Here is a 19,963-nt window from a genome sequence, read left to right as displayed (position 1 = left end):
TATACATGTTTTACTAGTTTTATTTCATGGGCCTTATTAATATTGTACATATCCTACTAATAATTTAATCACACACATAACAAAAGCACACAAAAACGATCACAGTCACGCATTTTTGGATTTAACTTAAACTAAAATAAATAGATTTAACTAAGTATCTTCAGTTATTGATTTTGTAATAGTTGGTAAAAATGTACGTCATTTAATTCCCTTCTTCTTCGTTTCTTTCCTAGCATCATGGGGACGACCATAGCCATGGTAGCTGGAAGCATACCCGCTCCAACAGCAGCCAAAACCGTCGAACTATCAGGTGAATTATTACTTGGAACTAACTTCTTTCGTATCACCTTCTTCTTAACAGGTCTCACCTCAGACGCTTCTCCTTGTAAATATGTCATTTTATCCATATCTTGCTTAGACTCTTCTACAGTCTGGAAACTTCTTTCCACTTCCAATAAACCTCCATGCGATGTGGTCATATTTGTATGAGCGTCGTCGATCGGTAACACCGTAAGGGACACAGATTGGTGCGATGTTATTGTGGGCACGTCACTGTTTTCTTCTGGTACCTCAAGAGAACGATGACGCTTTTTGTTTCTATAGCCTTTAGTGGTTGATAATAATACCCATTGTCCATCACCGTATGGAGGTCGTGAAGATCGATCATCCTCTGGATCTGCGTCAGCATAGATTACTTGTGTAGGACGTCGCATTGGCCGTCTTTGCATAGACGCTTGATGTAATGCTTCGTATTCATATGGGAAATTGGAAGGACGGGAATCGGTAACAACTGAATCCGATGATCCATAGTAATTATTATCTTCGTTGTGATAATTATCATTTCTATCGCAGTTTGGTCTATACGGGCGTCTACTATCATCAGGGGACCATGATAGCTGTAGATTATGCAGCGATTGTTGCTGTTGCGTAGGAATCTTATTCTTAGTCCATGTTGGTTTGGATGGTAATTCGGTATCATATTCGGGAGGAATATGCAATTTATTATTTATAAAACCAGGCCGACTTAATGTGGGCTTTTTCTGAGGATAATTGTAGGAAAATTTATTACTATCGCTTTCCATATCAGGGTAAGAAGAATACTTATCGTCAGATGAAAATTTTGTGTCCTCATCTTCATTCCAATAACTCGGTTTTTGTTTTTTAACGTTAGGTTTCCACTTTGAAATCTTACTAGATGACCATGCTACTGGTTCTAACGTTACCCAGCCATCTTTATCATCATAAGGGTGCTTATGCTGTTTTACTTTAAGTCGATTCCACGTGGTAAATACTTTGCCATTATCATCATCTGCCTCTTCGCCACTAATAGAAGTATATCTGTCAGCTTTAATATTTTGCTTCTTTAACTTCGCGGCTAAAGCTGCAATCGCTTGAAGCCGTTCATTTGAAATATCACCAAAATCTTTTAATTTATCTAAATTATCTAATTTGTCCATGTCCATGTCTTGAGGGCCTTCGTCATCCATATATCCTTCTTGACAAGACGGTCCATAACAACGAGGTCTGTTGCCACTAGAATCATGGACTGGAGTCATAAGATTCTTGATAATTAAATCATCATCGCTCTTCTCTTCTAAATCTTCGAAACGTCCTGCTTCAATAATCGTGATGGGTTCCTTTCCCGGTACATCGATTTGGTATGATTTCACTTTGTTGTTGTATCGTTCAATTTGCGTTTGGTCGTTTGGAATGGCATACGTCGCATGGAACAGACAAAACGCCAGTAACACTATCATTTTCTCGGAATTTCACTTTCGTTGGTTCACGTGTGAGCGCGCAGGCGATGCGCGCGTGTACTGAGCGCCGGCGGCTGCAAGAACTCACTGATATAGTTTTGATAGTGGATGCACAATAACTGCCCTCCCTGCTCTCTAATGCAATGGTAATTTCAAGTTGGTCACGACGAATGAGCGACATAATTACACGGCGATTGTCGTTCGCCGACTTATCTTAATTCACCATCGCGTGCCTCTGTCGCCGTGACCTGCGACTCGGTGAAAATGCTTTTCTCAGGAGAAATTATTTATCTTATGGAGAAATTGCAAAAATGATATTTTACGTTACTTTTTTAAATATATAATCATTGGTAAAATATAGATCGTATAATTTATTTTTTATTAATTATAGTTCTTGAGCTATTATAACACAAGAATTAATCTAAAATAAAGTAATAATATCGTATTTCATTAAAATAAATTATAATCAACACGTTAGTTTTAAACACTAGAGAAATATGTACTTGCAATATTTTTAGAAATACCTATGTATCAAGGCATTTTCTATAAAACTGCAGTTGCTATATGCTCTCTCCCAACCCAGATGATTATAATCGTTATCATACGATCAATTTCACTTTAATAACCAGTTAATCTCACGACAACCTCATCCAGAATGTATTAAAAGTAATCTCGATGTATCGTGCATGCATTACCTTATAAACGAAATAAGTACGTGAAAATATTCTACTTGAAAAATTGGATCAGTTGGTCTTTTCTTTTGTGTATGATAAAATTCAACTCGTATATAATCTATATAATATGATATATTAATATTATAAAGCTGAAGAGTTTGTTTTTTTTTGTATGTTTGAACGCGGGAATCTTATGATTCGGTGTTAGATAGCCCCTTTATCGAGGCTATATATCATCCCGCTAAGACCAACAAGAGCAGAGCAATGCGGGTAAAGCAGCGGGGCACAGCTAGTTTGAATATAAAATACGCATGAAAAGGAATTATCAAAAATAATGTTCGTGACTTGTTCGAGATAAAATTTAAATTGGTTGAAAGTAAATACCTGCGTCATATATTAATACATACATTTATATTTTCAAGACAATTAAACCGCACAGATAGATTCGTTAAAGTAATTGAAACAAATTCATCATACAAATGGAAAGGTAAAGAAATTGCGATTGCGGTGTCTTACGTAACATAAAAATAGAGTTCTATTATTTTGTTACAACTTTCTATTTAAGTGATGCAAATCGCAATGAAGTTTGTTTATAATTTAACGAACTTTCATTTGAACGAATTTCGCAATACAGTAGAACTCCAATTATCCGAATTAATGGGGACCGGGACCCATTCGGATAATCAAATATTCGGATAATCGGATTTAAAAAAAATATTGCCATTGGAGAGAATAAAAGCTACGTTTTGATATTGCACTATTTTTTATTGAATTAAATGAAAGAAACATGAAATTTTCACATGTTTTAAATATTTTTGCAATCATTTTTCTTATTTCCTTTAGTGACAACGCATCTTTATCATCATCATCCTCTCCATATTCTTGCTAGGGGAAGAATAATAGCGCACTTAGACTTTTTTTGGACAATTTTTTGTGATTCGGATAATCGGCGATTCGGATAGTCGGAGTTCGGATAATTGGAGTTCTACTGTACATGAAAATTGGTTCACCGTTTCGCGATGTTTATGTGTTGTCACGTGTCACAGTATTCAATAATTAAAAAACAGTATTTTTTTAAGCTTAATTCAAGCTTATTTTAATTGTTAATATTGTCTCATGTTTTTATTCGATTTCTTTTCAGATCACGATCTCAAAAATATGTAGAGCAAATTAGTTTTAACTAGGTTTTTCTTATTATCTGAATAAATATACATACTCTTTAATTCTTGCAATTAAATTAATTATCATTATTATTTTACGCATTAACACTTTCATTTTACAGCAGGTGATTTTTATAAGTATATTTTTTATGAACACAACAAAAAATAATTTATTTAAAGAAGAAAGTGTAATTATATAAAATGATCTACATAATTAAAATGTTTTTCAGTAACGAAATAGGTATAAAAAAAAATTGCTAGATGACCACAGAACATATATACTCAAGGGAGTAGATGACTTTGATACATATAATCTTACATATATATGCTTATTCTTATATGCTTGTATTATGCATACCCAACAAATTGATTTATTTGATACCATTGCATCGATATCGCTTTTCAGCCTAGGAAAATAAAAGCAAAGGCTCTGGTAGTTAACATCTTACACGATATGCAAATAGTAAATTGAAACCTAATCTACTTATAACCTAGTTAAAGGAAAAATATCAAATTATGTAAACCAGAGAATATAATATGTAAATGTAAAATCAAAAAAGTTCATTGCGCGCTTTTCTCCTATCTTAAAATTCCCACAGAAAGAAGCAATCATTAGACCCATTATCCTACTATAAAAGCCTTTAAACCGACACAAAAGTCTTGAAATTCTTAATGCTTTCTGTATTGATTATTTTCTTTACCATTTCTTTTTTACTCATATATACCACAAAGCCTGAATGACAAATAAATAATATAATTGTGCGTCTCTACTTTCCCGCATTTACGGATATGAATCTTACCTAGATTTAGCACAAAGAATATCTAGGCTTAGTTTATTACGTTATTAGTTACGGGTTATTTTTAATGTCGCAGCGGCTGTAATGTGGCAAACTTTATTACTTTTACGATGGTCTATAAAACATTTATTACCTTTCTTAACTTGATTTTAAATTGTTTCTGTTCATTTGAAATCGTGAGCTTCTGTAATTCTACAAATATTTCTTAGTTGAATCGTATATTATTATGTAGTATCTACCGCGTTAAAAATACTTAAATAAATTGTAATTATTTTTTTAGTTTCCCTTTTCACTTTTATATGTTTTTAACGACTTCAACGATCATCACCGACTTTCTTTAATGACTTTTACGAAAGTAAATATTCCTTATAAGTATGACTAGAAGGGAAAGCTCTTATAATACTAAACTTTTGCAGAAAGGGCATGAACAATACGAAAAATCTATCGTTCTTTATTATGTAGGTACCATAGATTTTTAGGATCTTCTGTTTTGCTTATGCGTTACAAGGAAAATCTTTTTTATCAGTATTATATGAAAAAATATATACAAAAGTATAAGTAAACAGGTAAATGATACAAACTTATTATAGTGGAAGCTAGTGTAGTAATAAATTAACGGAAATAAACCTATATAACAAAATCTGTTGTACATTTATCTTCATAACATTAACTGAAAATGTGTAGATAGTTCAAAAACTTGTCTTGCAAAAAAAAAGCTCGACTAATTGTTATAATTATCGATCCATACAAATTTTTCTATGGATCGATAAATATAGCATTGTTATAGCAAACAAATTATTTAACTTCGGATATTTTACAAATAATAAACTATTAGATTAAACAGAAACCGCTTTGTAAGTGGAAACTGTCACGGTGTGAGAACATTAAATGCATCTTCCATTTAACGCACGACGATTCCTTTATGCTTTCTAAGACTTAATTTTGTTGATCTTACTGAGATTTCACTTGCACTTCTGTGTATACTTTGATTGTTATTATTGAAGACATAATATAGGTATTGAATAATTTTGTAAATTACTGAATTGTAGTAAAATTGATTTAATAAAGGCATTTGTATGAACTTTAATTAAAGAAACACTTCTACAAAAATTAAGTGGTATTGGAAAAGCTACTGACATTAAATATCCAAGTAAAGTTTTATCCTATTATTTAGGATTCGTATATACTTACTAGGTACTTATTACTTAATTATTTATAACAATAATGGTGCGAGATGCCTCATACTAGACTCTATGATGAGTATATAGATATAAAAGTAGGAAAGCTGGTCACGATTCACGAATAATTGAAAAATGATTTAAGTACAACTTCATACAATACAATTTCCTTCCGGAACATTGTCCCGAGGAAAAGAATGTAATAACAAAACACGGGTGGATGCTATCAAATCCCTTCCTCCTACCAACCGTGTAATGTACGTATGACTTTCTTTTGTATTGTTCTTTTGTGTATTTCAACACATACTAATTATTATAAATAGATTCGGAAAGATTATGTGAATATATTTGTATTTAGCAATACCAAAAGATAGAAATATCACTATAAATGTACCATGCAAGATATTTATGTATATTCTCATTCTTGTTTGTTAGCTTATGGTTCGCATTCGAAAAACGAGAAGATTTATCTGTGTGATCCATTATATTGAACTGAACCAAAACTGAACGAACTGAACGTTCAAATTATGAAAAATGTTGTCATATATTATTTGATTGCTTAGGCACCTACATGGTTTAATCCAGACATGTTGTATAATCGCGACTGTAACATGTACAATATAGAGATAGGTAATATATGAAATTTCACCTATTCCGACAAAAAAGTGAACCAACTCTTGTTAGATGAAGAAAATTTCGTAGATGAAAATAAAATCTTAGAAACATAATACAATACTTGACCTGTTTTTATCGCTGTTACAACAGCATATTGCTCTATCTAGATATCAAAGACACATTCTATCCAGCATATAGATAGCTCTATCTAATTTTTCAGAGACACGGTTTAACCAAAAACCTATCGCCAAAATAGAGTAGCGTAAAAACTATAAACGATACATAGTATATTATTGTTATATTATATAACAAATGCATTTCACCGAATGAACAGTTCACCGCGTTTGTATCGTGAGAGCGGTGAAAATGATTTTGTTATTATAAAGTGAAACCGGGCCTTGACCGTCACGACCTCGGCTATGGAGTCGCGAAAGATGATTATTTTTTATTTATAACTAACACTTTTAACGTAGACTTATATTCTACACTAATCTTAACTAACGTTAAAAGAAGGTGGGGATTTTTGTATGTATCATACAAAAATACAGGACCGATATCATAAATTCTATCACTAGCTGTTGATCCTGGATCGGCGTGGAGGCGGGACGAGCAGTTATTATAGCAGAGCTATTATGCAATAATTTATACACTTACCAGATATGAGACATATTAAACATTTTATAAAAAGAAATATATTTCATTCCTTATTACAAAAAAGGGTTGAGGTAAAAGAGGTTCATAACATATAAGTAACATTTTCAGGCTAGCTCAGAAATTTCGCTGTTTTACTGAAAATGTTGTTGTTGCTGTAATTTCAATGAAGTTTTTACTACTTCAGGTAATCATGATTATTCCACACATTTTTTGCATATATAACGAGGAAAGCTGCAACAGATTCAACAACATACAATTAAAATATTATAAAGATGACAGCTCCACAGCCGCCTCTGTGCGAGCTTCAGTTCTCAGCATTTAGGCAGATCGTGGAAAGTGCTCATGATCTCGTAACATTGGCGCCAATTACGCTTTCGAAGCTTACTGACGTGACGCAATTCTATCGCCGTGACCGGACACGTAACTTTTGGGCTACTATTACGATCTCATTTTGTTTTTTTTCTTTATTGATGCTATTTTGGTTAGTTTTGTATTATTGTAACCACCTAGTTTAAATAAAAATGTTCTAAATTGCTATATTATCAATATACAACGAGATTTTTGGGTTTGTTTTGTTTAGTTTGTTGAAAGTTTCAATGCCAATTGTAGCTTAACAAAAATAAGTTACGTCTCTATTAATATTAAGTATATTATGCAGTACAAAGAATGAAATCAATTTATGTTTTTGTAGAATCATTTCACAAGACCGAAATATATGAACAAATATTTTTCAATTTATAAGATCCACGCCAAAAAAATACAACTAAAATATAATATAACAAACAATTAAGCGTGTCACACACGGTGAAGATACTAAGTACTTATAATATTTTATGTTAAGATTCTCTAATATAAAATATTACAGTATCTTAAGGTATCCGGTATCAGCGTTCTGACCATCATTTTTCTTTTTGTCATTGCGTACCATGGACTAATAATGTTGCGTACTAAGACCCCTGTAGAACCGCCATCCTGTTACAAATGAGAAATGACCCGAAACACTGACACAAAATTTCGGGTCATTTGTAACAGGATAGCGGTTCTACAGGGGTCTTAGTACGCAATGACAAAAAGAAAAATGATGGTCAGAACGCTGATACCGGATACCTTAAGATACTGTAATATTTTATATTAGAGAATCTTAACATAAAATATTATAGTATCTTCACCGTGTGTGACGCGCTTAACGGTAACATGGCATCCTTTCAACTGTTTCAACTCAACTAAGAAACCTTGTTATTGTTAACAGCGCCACCTGTGGAATAAATGTTATAGCACGTGCATTTCACTTTCTTTTTAGAAAGGAGAACACAATAAAACTAGGGTACAATTTCTGCACTCAAACTTTTTAAGCTAGTTGTTATTGCGGACAATAGATGGCGTTGTAAACAATTTGTTAGAATAAAAGCACAAAAGTTTATCAACATCAAATATTGATCATAATATAAACAATCATGATAATATATATTTTAATAGGATCTTTGAATCCATGTATAAAATTATCAAAAAACGCAATCCAAATTTAAAATTGATTTTTTAACTTATTTTTTTTAATTTGCAGGTCCATCACTTCGACATACGTACCTTATTATTAATTAAAACTTTAGATGACCTTAATTTACTATAGAAACGAGTATCACTATAGAAAAGTAAGCTCTAAATTGAGATCCTTACGTTACATTATCTCCTAAAATATGTAAATTAGTAAATATATTTACTAATTTACATATTGGCTGGCATGAATTGAGCATATCAAGTAGGTAGGTCAAAATATTTTCATTTTATTACTTAGACCCACAGATAATATAATACTACACTGCAGCACGTAATTTATCCATAACTACTTTAAAATATGATTTTAAATACAGCATTTGAAGTATTATCTACATCAAAATATGATTATCTACGAACCTGTCTATTGAAAGAATTGTCTAGAAATATCATGCATGGTGGACCATGAACACTTAGATAATGTAGCCTTCTATTGTCATTTTACTTTCAACTCCACTTTAACTTTTAAAGAAAGTACCTTCCAGAATTCATCCATTGGTTATGTAGAGTCCGTGGAACCCACCTATGAAATATGTAGAATATAAATTAGCTATTGAACTGTAAAGTGAATTCGATATACCTAGAGAAAAACAATTCTATCGATTGAACTATATAAAGGAGTTATACCACAAATCTTTTTTGTCTTTCATTCATTTTGAGTCCTAGAACATGAAATGTTTTATGTACTTCATTAAAAGGAAAAACAATCAGCTAAGACGTAGTTTAAAATCATCTTAAAAATAACAATGTAATTGGAAATACAGCCGATTTTTTATAACTACTATCTGACATAAATAAAATAACAATATATCATGAAATTCTGCATACCCTGAAAGGAGAGGTGCATCGGTTTAACAAAAATGGGCGAAAGACGTAAAAAAGTAGGTGCGTTAGTAGGTGCTCATATGTATGAAGACTCCCAAATGTATGATGACATTGTCACACCCCAAATATTATCGAGGTGCCATAACACATTACATCATATTCTTACCGAAAGTGCAGTCATCGCTGCCCTACATAACTTTTATTACGGAAGCAAATTGACTTGTAGCGTGGTCTAAATAAAAAGGTTCCGCTACTTTATCATTGTCGCCTCATGTGAATTGTGACCATCGCTTCTTTATTCCATAAATATTTATCCAATAGCCACCTTGATCTTTAAACATAAAATATTCATGATGTCGTGAAAAAAAAAATTACAACGCTTTTAAATTAAGGTAAAAATTAATTGGATTAAAAAAGGGATTAATTTAAATTCCTACTGCAAGATTGCAAAATTGAATCATCATTTAAAAAATCATGTAAGTTTTGCTGGTTATCGAATTACCGAATACCAGCTAAGGCCTGTAAAACTGAGCAATACGTTTGGTAATGTTTAAAATCCACGCCACTTGAAAGCAACAACAATAGAACCATTAGGAGATGTCATCGTGCGTGCAAAAAACAAAAGCGGACTTAAAGAGATAAAATAGCGCACTGCACCTGATTCTTAGCATCCTATCTCTGCCCATTGTACCTGCAGTAACCATCGGGCACTCTTTAGAAATGGTTGTCTTCTACCTCTTATTACTACCCTGTGTCACCCTTGCGCATTCCGGAGCATATTCCTCCCCGCAATATGCTAAGAAAATGTACCCGAAGAATTTTGATACCAGCGCTTTGCTGCCTAAGGACAAGCCTGCACATTTTAAGAGCGAATCGATTGATCGGTTTGATAATAGCCTGAACGATACTTCGCAATATGGCCGAGCTACGTTCTTGGATACAGCAGGGAGTTTCCTCAGTGGTGCTGGGAGTCAGGTTATGTCGAGCCTGGCAAAGGATTTCATAGCAAGGTCCACAGGGAGCAGTCAGGTTGGTTTTGACTGCATTTCGCAGGTTCGTATCGCACTTGTATACAGATTGCACGCATTTTTGCATGACTCAGCTTTGCGTTATCGGTCGTCCCAAAGTTTTTGTTCAACAATTCTTGGGTTGGTCTTTTGTGATAATAGTGCGTTAAATTAAGTTCTGATAACTTGTGTGTATTAAAAGTTAAAACATTAAGTATTGTTATAAACAAAATCATAAGGAAAAGATTCAATATAAATAATGAAATAAATATGCAATTTTATAATTGAAATTAACATTAGTTTCAATTTCGTATCAGAAAAATATAAGTAGATACTTAATTGTAGAAAAAATATAACAAAGCCAATCAGTAGGTTAATGCAGAAGCATAAAATAGTTTCAAATAAATGCTAACGATATTTGAGAAAGGTACCTACAAGTTGGTAACTTTACCTTCCAAATTGAAAAAAATATTATAGCGGTACAAAGCCGTTTCCATACGTTACAAATAATCCATTACAATGTTTTTTCAAATAGGTACTCAGCTTAAATCTGACCAATCTGGTGATCCTCATAGTTTTGAAGGCTCTAGTACTGGCTGCGGGATTCTTTGGAGCTGGTGCTTGGAAGGGTCATCATTATGGAAGAAGTTTAGAAGGTAACATTTATACATACTGCTAGGTATGAGAGTCAAGTGATTCTGTATACCTTAACAGTAGTTTTTTTTTTAAATATGGCATAGGAACTTACTAGCGCGCGGGACACGCGGACGAACCTACGGGCTAAAGCAAGCTACACAAATTTCCAGGTATCATAAAAATTCGTATTATCGCTTGAAAGTTGAAATCGTTACAAACTTGTATTTTCGCGTTTATCATATAAGCAGGATTTTATACTTAAAGCACAAATATTATAAAAGAACAAAAATTAGCACCAATTTGTGAAGGTATATTACAAGATTAATACATAATGTGATGAATAATAATTAGTTGGTTATTTATGAATCAATAACCAGAAACCATAACAACTAACTAATATAAATACAAAAAGACACATAATATAAATGGTGTAGAGCTTTTCATAAACCGCATTTGCTTTTCGGTAGGCTATTAATACTCAAATAAAAACGAGGTATAAATAGCTTCGCACGCGCCTACATCTTACATATCAGGAAATAATCATAATAAACTATAAAATGTCCACAACAATAATCCGGAAGCTACTAAGTACCCACTAGTTCAGTAAACATACATCTGCCTAGTGTTCTCACTTCCTACTTACTATTCTAGACTTTAAACCAACGTAATAAAGAGTATTTTAACAAATGTTTAAATATTTAAGCCTTTGACCACGTGCCGAAACTGACCATCAGGGCTATTAAGTTAATCCAATAGAGTTGGATGCGTTTTTCTTGTCCATTCTCGAAGTAATCCCATTGCAAGGGATAATCTGCAGACACCGTGCGTTAATGACTGCCAGATTTGCGGAAGTTTGTTAAATAAATTGTATTGGATCAGTTATATGCTGTTGATATATTTTTTTTTTGTAAGTAGATACTTAATTTTTAAATACTTTTATATCTAAAGTAAATGATAAATATTTACGAACACTCAAACAGAGCGTTCGTAAATATATAAAATATATATCCCCAAATTACGCTAAACGCGCTTGTAAAAAATGTAAATCTATGTGTTCTATTCAAAAGAAACAAAAACCACTTGCAATTAAATTTCTTATTTCATATTAACAGATAACAAGAACGCATCATACATAACAGAAGACGAAATCCTCTTATATCTGAGCTATCTAGTGGGGCAGCAGACGCAAGACCACGGCTGCCTGTACCGTCTGGCTTGCCAGAAGCCGCACCAGGCCGCCATCTATGCTTCGGGAGCGGAACTTATATTGCAGGGAACGAAACTTGTACAGGGGTATGGTTCAATATTTTCTTCAATACATTTTTATGAGTATAAATATATATAATACGAATTTAAATATTAACCACACAATCTGTATCACTCCGTTATTAATAATATTATATTTTAATTGAATTTTGGTTTCGCCTAGTGCGGGAACCAATGAATTTTCTAACGTCTAGCTTTAAGTACACGCCAAGTCTACGGCCTCATCTTACCCCTTGCATATATTTCTGATTAATTTTTATGCACTGAACTGATTTAATTAGGTGCAATAAACAAATATGTACACAACTTAAGTGAAATTTCTTCATTTATTCTTCTTCTTAATACCTATTTAAACGGATCACTAACATACATACAAAAAACTTAACACAACACAATATGAACAGAGAAAAAAAATCCACACTACGCATTATCCTTTATTGTCTTTTATCGTCACCAATAACTTAACACAACGTAATTAAATGTCTTTACCTTTTAGGAACAATATTACGATGTACAAAAAATTAAAAATATTCACGCCACACATCCTTTGTCTTTTAATCACACTTATAACAAATGATAAATAAATGTCTTTCAGGAACAGTATTGATTTGGAACCATACGAGAACGTAACACACGGCATCCAGCAGGCCACGGCGTGGGGCGAGCAGGGCAAGCCGTGCGAACAGCGATACCAATGTAGCTAGTTGCTTATGAGATTCCATAGAATCGTGGCCCTGGAATTGTTTAATGCTTTAAGTGTCGATGTCATATTTAGGTGTAGAATATTAAAATTAATGTCTGTTCAAATGCCGTTGGGTTGTTTAAAGCAGAAGCATTAAACTGTCTGTTAGTTCAATATACAAAATTGAGATTAATCCATCTATGTAAGTGACTTTAATTATTATCTACATACTTATTCAATCAACATGGCCATTCTACTTATTAAGTGAAATTATTTATAAACATGTCTAAAAATTCCAATTTATAGTGACAGACGTAGATATTCTCTGGCATTTTAATGTGAGTAATTTTCTGATATTTATAATTAATTGCGTAATGACCATGCAAATTTGTACTTGATACATTGAATACTTGAATAATTTATGTAATCTTATCGAAGCGTACTTTGTAAATAATTTTACAATAAATAAATTAAAATTATATAACTTGTTTTATTTATATTTTCTATAAACATCAAACATTTCCCTTTTTTTTAATTTTAAGTGTACAATTAGTACTCTGCGTACGAAACATAAGAGCCATCTGTATCGTCCGTCTCTAGAGTACGGTCTACTATCGCTGTAATTATATTTATATCTATTACATTATATCTCACCTATGCTATATAGAATTATAGAGCTAGCGGCCACAACCCTGGGCGTCCTCTCTGTAGGATTGTTAAGCCGAGCGGCGCGGTACTCAGCGTACGAGACATAGCCGTCGCCGTCTGTGTCGTCCGTCTCTACCGTACGGTCTACTATCGCTGGAATAGTATTTATATCTATTACATTATATCTCACCTGTGCTATATAGAGCCAGCGGCCACAACTCTGGGCGTCCTCTCTGTAGGATTGTTAAGCCGAGCGGCGCGGTACTCCGCGTACGAGACATAGCCGTCGCCGTCAGTGTCGTCCGTCTCTAGAGTACGGTCTACTATCGCTGGAATTTTGTAAAATGTTATTGTTAGGAAAATTATTAAAGTATTAGATGTAACTATACGTCAACCCAGACATGTATCTTTCTCTATGCCTTGTTATTGTAAAATTAAAAAATATGATATCCAAATATTATATTCTTACCAATATACGTCGCAATATTATTAGCTTCTGGCTCTATGGAATCTTCAACATCTGAGTGAGGCTCGTGTTCCATTGTATGATACACTGCCTGAAATTAATTATTTAGTTTATACATATTATTATTTTTAATAATTTTGTGTGAAACATAATAACGAATGATTAATTCAACGAGTTCATTAGTTATTCGAAACAGATAACATGTGTTTTATTTTTACCTTTAGCATTTCCAGACCGTCCAACATGGAGTTCCTATCAAAGTCGTGTGCTGAAAAATAATGGAATTCCAATTCCTCCGGGGTCATATTAGCCAACAATTCCGGAGTCAATTCTTGTACATCCTCTTCGATATGTCTGAAAATATATTATTTACCTTAGTTTATATAGATATTATTATGTGAAAAAATGCTCTATCAAGTTTTCATCATAAATTAAAAACTTGAAAGATTGGCTCTATTTATAATATGGATTCTCGTATTTAAAAGAAAGAAAAAGTATTAATTATATCAAAAGGAATTAAATAAACATTCAAGCAAATAAATAAACAAATTGGAATGAAACAAACGGAATCAGCTTGAGCTAAATGCTGCACGAAACATTATACAATTATTTCATGTTGATACTTATAATAATAATAACTATAGGTATTCAATGCAGTTTTATTAATGGAGCTTATGTGTTCATCGCAAAGAAACGGAACTTAGATCTTTAAAAAACCATAAACAGTAACTCACTTGGTATCATGAAGCAGCTTTGACTCCTTGGTTAGCTTCTCCGTGCCCCTTGGCACATAGTGATGGTGAGCTTGTTCCACACCATGCCCGTGGGGGTGGTGGGGGCCGCGTCGCATACAGCAAGCCATGCCGCTTAGAATTACAAAGATGATGGCTAATGAAAAGATATTCCAGTATTTAGTAGGGGCACAGATAATATAATACCTATGATAGTAATATAATATCTATGATAGTGGCACTCGGTTTTGTGAATCGATTGAAAAATATTCTTTAGTAGCCACAAATGTGTGTGATTACTTAACTGCCATCATATTTTTATACGACGTATGCGGTTGCGTTAATTAAATAAACAAGAAATAAACAATTGTTTTTGAAATGAATTAGCTTTTGACTGATGGTGGAGATATTGTTTTCTTAATAAATCTGCTTCATCAAAAAAACACCATACTATTCTCTAATTTACGAGTGCATCATTATTGGCAACCTTTCATACAAATAAGGTTAATAAATAACCTTTCACACGAATCACGAGTATTACTGCATAAACTGAAAAAAGAACGTGTCCGGTATTTCTGAGCATAAGTACGACAATAATAACATTGCACCTACGCATTTTTTCTATAACTACCACAAAAAAGTCAAACCGGCACGCGCCTCAACGACAAATTGTTCCATACAAATCTTGCCATAGCGCATACCTGTCCATCATTGCAAGGGGTGGGCAGCTGGCGCCCCCGGGGGTACCAGCGTGATGGCACCCCATTGAGACGCAATATTCACACCTCATTTCACATTATGCTATTAGTTTTGAAATCGGGTAGAAAATCTAGGCTAAGAAATGACAATTAGCTCGGATTTAAATGAAATGTAGAGCACATTTGATTTGTAATTATTTAGTTGAGTATTAAGTTAAAAAAGTATTGGTAATAAGACATTTTCATACTTTAGAAAGTAAAACCGCGCCTTTTTCATATTTAAATATTTATTTATTTTTATACCTAAACATTTTGCTTTATTAATCCTTACATTATAGAAGAACTGATTTATGCTTATTTATATTGAGAATTAATACGCCTCTATGAGCTATATTATTGCTTGAGAACATAAAAAGTACAACCGGAAGGAAGTTAGCGCGGAAAGATTATTTTTTTTAATTATTAATATTTCAGAAAATTGCTCCTTAAATGCTCCATCAGAATCTGTAATTGCTCCACTTCTATAATTATTAGTTTATTTATAATTAATTTTTTAAAAAATCCAAATACTGAAAACTTGATTTCCCTATAGAATGAAAAATATTCACTTTTCATAGAAAATTTTTTTGCAAAAAAATTGCTCCCGATTTGCTCTATCAATTACAAAAAAAAATTATTTAATTTTGATAATTTTTACAATAGTTGACTGAAAATGTTTGCATAGTAAACTATAACTGCGCTGTGACGTCATCAATTATTGTCGTTGCGACGCATAAGGGCCATATTTACATGTATCAGCACTGCAGCGATATCTGTAGACCTTAATGATTATGTTTTCTTATTTATATTATTTACTAGATTTCCGCCCGCGGCTTCGCCCGCGCAGTCAAAGAAAAACCCGCATAGTTCCCGTTCCCGTGGGATTTCCGGGATTGCGTCATTTTCTCGAGATAGCCTATGTCCTTTCTCGGGTATCAAAATATCTCCATACATAATTTCATGAAAATTGGTTCAGTAGTTTAGGCGTGATTGAGTAACAGACAGAGTTACTTTTGCATTTATAATATTAGTATGGATAGTGATTGAGTCAACAATTGAATAACAAGTGTAAGTACTATTTTATTCAATAATAATGAACAATTAATACATATTTCTACTGTCAATCATCATCAAAGTATTAAATTGGTATTAATAATTGAATTTGAATTTCTGTTTACTATAAGAAAAATTAATATGCACTTTTTATTTCAGGGTGTGAAGGAAGGGATTCAGTCAAGGAGTTTTTAATTATTGAAGAGTGGTAATTATTTAGAAGTAGGGTTCGCGAAAAAAATTGAGCCCTAATTTTATAATATAATCCCCGGAAAATTTTTCACTAGAGTATAAATAATTCTTTATAATTATATAAAGAATTATTATTGACAATAGGTTTTACATAAAAATTTTACTTATTACATAAATTAATTATTGAGTTTCATCTAGCAAAAGTTGAAAGAAACAGATATTATTATGTATTTAAAATCATTCTTATTATAGGTATGTTTATAAACATTTCCCTACCCACCCCTAAACTCGCATATTACGTTTATTCGTATTATTAAAACTTCAAGTAATTTTTAATTAATTTGTGTTTCAGTCGCTTGTTTCATCTTTCGGTGTCAAGTTGCTATCGTTTGCGGGAACTATGCGGGTTTTCCTTTGAAAACGCGGGCGAAGCCGAGGGCGGAAATCTAGTAAATTATATAAATAATAAAACATAAACATTAAGGTCTACAGATATCGCTGCAGTGCTGATACATGTAAATATGGCCCTTATGCGTCGCAACGACAATAATTGATGACGTCACAGCGCAGTTATACCTAGTTTACTATGCAAACATTTTCAGTCAACTATTGTAAAAATTATCAAAATTAAATAATTTTTTTTTGTAATTGATAGAGCAAATCGGGAGCAATTTTTTTGCAAAAAAATTTTCTATGAAAAGTGAATATTTTTCATTCTATAGGGAAATCAAGTTTTCAGTATTTGGATTTTTTAAAAAATTAATTATAAATAAACTAATAATTATAGAAGTGGAGCAATTACAGATTCTGATGGAGCATTTAAGGAGCAATTTTTTGAGATATTAATAATTAAAAAAAATAAACTTTCCGCGCTAACTTCCTTCCGGTAAAAGTACATCATCAAAAACGACTAAAAAATACGCCAATCATTCGTGTAGCAACTATTCGGTTCACATCCCAAAAAACATACCGCTTTTAGTCTACAAAAGTATGGCATGAACAGAACATGACACTATTAACAAAAACACACCAGCCTCACATTGCAAAATAACAAAACAGGTGTTAATCAGCGCCCCATCCGAAAATCTATTACGATACAATTTCAATACATCGAATGAATTATTTATATTCGCGACCCTCTCAATCAAACTGCACAGTTGTTTCGTAGGAAAGACGAGACCGGGTCTAATCGGACCCTACTTTGTAGTATAAAATGAAGCCATAATGGAGGACAAATTATGCGCTTCGTGACAAGTGCGCTCCGTATGTCGGGGTGTCCGACACAAGCGGTTTACATCTGACATACTACTCGCTATTGTAGGGAACAAAAATATGAACTTGATGTGTCTATCCTCGCGGATATAAGAGATATTTAAAATGGGTCAAAAAACTGCATCGCTAGCTATAGCTACTAGAACTTTTCTGCTATCATATTAAAATTAGTCTAAATTGTATGCATACATCTTTATAGCTTATTGTTTTTTATTTATATTGCTTTATTATATTATTCACTTAAATCCCAAATCACACAGTATTGTCAAGTAAAAAGTTCTCGCCAACCTTACTTAATTTGCTCTATAATTTCACTCTACCACATCTAATTATTTATCGTATATCTCCACTACATACTTCAGCGTGCTTTTTTATTTTTACAATTTTTTTTTTTCATTTGATTATTCGACATCCATACATACCATGTGTCACGACACCAGCGCAACCCACTGCATTATCGCCTTATAGCGCCCTAATCTCATGATTACAATGGACACAACCACGGCTCATAGACTCCTTTATACCTTATCTTTGGTTACATTTCGTATAAAGTGATTATACTCGTATTAACCATACCGCAATGAGGGATATGCACCGTAAAAAAGCTGTAAAATACTGAGTAGAGGATACATTTTTTATTTTTGTTTTGTTTTGTTGCCAACAAATTATGACCTATCTTATGCTAATCAACTAGAGCTATTAATTAGTCGAATATCAGGAATATTAATGCACATTAATTGTAATGCACATTAAATAAATATATAAAATAAGGCATATGCAGTAATAGGTAGCTGAAAAATATTAAATACTCGTTTGAAGTATTTATTCAGATATTCAGATCTACTTAAGTGAAGCTAATAGTTATTCGTTATAAAAACAGTAATTGATTTGTTGCGACTATCATAATACACTATCCTTAGACACTATCAATACAAAGCCAATACAAATATCTTCTCTGTATAGAATTTTACTCTACAATTTTAGGTTATATTGACACTATTTGTAAATAGTAGATACTATTATTTTAATATGTAGGTACTATAGGAGACAATTAAATATTTTATCGTATAATAAGAAAACATCTTTTAATCAAAACATTATTATTATGAGAAACTTTTCAATCATAATTTAGCCATTTGTCATATTGATACAATAAAAACAAACCATAGAAGTGTAGTAGTAGAAACGTTACAGGAATCGGTATAAAATTACCTACCTTCAAACCTCATCCTCACATTACACGAAATCTTGATTATCTTCGAACAATGTTATGAATTTCACACATAATTGCTTAAAATTTGTGATACAAACACTCCATATTCTGTCAGCTTTCAGTTTTCAGACATGGCGGACTTGAGCTTGATGCTTGCGCAGTATGCTGAAATGAATGTGTACCGAATTTCAACTGCATAAGACTTAAAATCATATGACATTAGTGTGATTCCCGCGCATGTCTTTTTGGTCCCGAAAATAGTTCGCTAAACGTTCACGTCATTATTTCGTGAAAATGATAATAGATGGCGCTAGTATTGGAAAACTATGGAAAACTAATGGAAAATATTGAATTGACAAGTGGAATACAATAGCTGAAAAAAAAAAAACAAAATACTTTAATTTTTTTCTAGATCGGCTCTAACAATTTGGCTACGGCAAACAAACATCCATGGTTCATAATTTTTTTTTTAAATGATTAAAAAGGTACTAATTTAAATAAAAAGTGAGTTAGTATCAAGATTTATTCGACATTTCAAGGAAGGCATATTTAGTATTAGAATAGATGAGGTGATCTAAAATCTATACTAATACAATTAGACTAAGATACAATTGGCATTGAGACTAGTAAAAAGCAATTCCATAAAATGTAGGTTCACTTTGTCAATATTATTTATAAGTTTAACTCTAAAAGCAACCCCTTATCTAAATACATTATAAAAGAATCTTAAAAGAAATGAAAATAATTACGTCAGCCATCAATAAAGACCTCTGAATGTTTTAATACATACTCATTTTCTCGCAACCCACCACTGAAAGAGATCTTTATTCCTTTAAAGATAGGCGCTGA

General features: G+C 32.5%; 3 protein-coding genes across 3 annotated transcripts; 1 reads left to right on the top strand and 2 right to left on the bottom strand.

Moving 5' to 3' along the window:
- Nucleotides 1-5: 5 nt before the first annotated feature.
- Nucleotides 6-1,843, bottom strand: LOC149487197 (uncharacterized). Its single transcript, XM_089697466.1, has one exon. The coding sequence runs from the start codon at nucleotides 1,755-1,757 to the stop codon at nucleotides 165-167; it is 1,593 nt and encodes a 530-aa protein (XP_089553592.1). The 5' UTR covers nucleotides 1,758-1,843; the 3' UTR covers nucleotides 6-164.
- Nucleotides 1,844-9,206: 7,363 nt separating this feature from the next.
- LOC149487196 (uncharacterized) lies at nucleotides 9,207-12,854 on the top strand. The gene is made up of 4 exons (XM_089697491.1): nucleotides 9,207-10,240; nucleotides 10,754-10,874; nucleotides 11,967-12,147; nucleotides 12,716-12,854. The coding sequence occupies exons 1-4, from the start codon at nucleotides 9,932-9,934 to the stop codon at nucleotides 12,822-12,824; spliced, it is 720 nt and encodes a 239-aa protein (XP_089553617.1). The 5' UTR covers nucleotides 9,207-9,931; the 3' UTR covers nucleotides 12,825-12,854.
- Nucleotides 12,747-19,271, bottom strand: LOC149487195 (multiple coagulation factor deficiency protein 2 homolog). Its single transcript, XM_089697492.1, has 6 exons — nucleotides 19,118-19,271; nucleotides 14,651-14,804; nucleotides 14,135-14,270; nucleotides 13,920-14,007; nucleotides 13,641-13,779; nucleotides 12,747-12,854 (listed from the first exon to the last, which is right to left on the bottom strand). The coding sequence occupies exons 1-5, from the start codon at nucleotides 19,128-19,130 to the stop codon at nucleotides 13,646-13,648; spliced, it is 525 nt and encodes a 174-aa protein (XP_089553618.1). The 5' UTR covers nucleotides 19,131-19,271; the 3' UTR covers nucleotides 12,747-12,854; nucleotides 13,641-13,645.
- Between the last annotated feature and the right edge of the window lie 692 nt (nucleotides 19,272-19,963).

The sequence above is a fragment of the Colias philodice genome, chromosome 7, assembly GCF_061535455.1.
Source record: "Colias philodice isolate Cphi_HAF_F1 chromosome 7, ilColPhil1 Martin Lab GWU primary, whole genome shotgun sequence".
Lineage (NCBI taxonomy): Eukaryota > Metazoa > Arthropoda > Insecta > Lepidoptera > Pieridae > Colias > Colias philodice.
The sequence above is the reverse complement of the archived record's forward strand: the minus strand, read 5'-3'. Positions and strand labels throughout refer to the sequence as shown.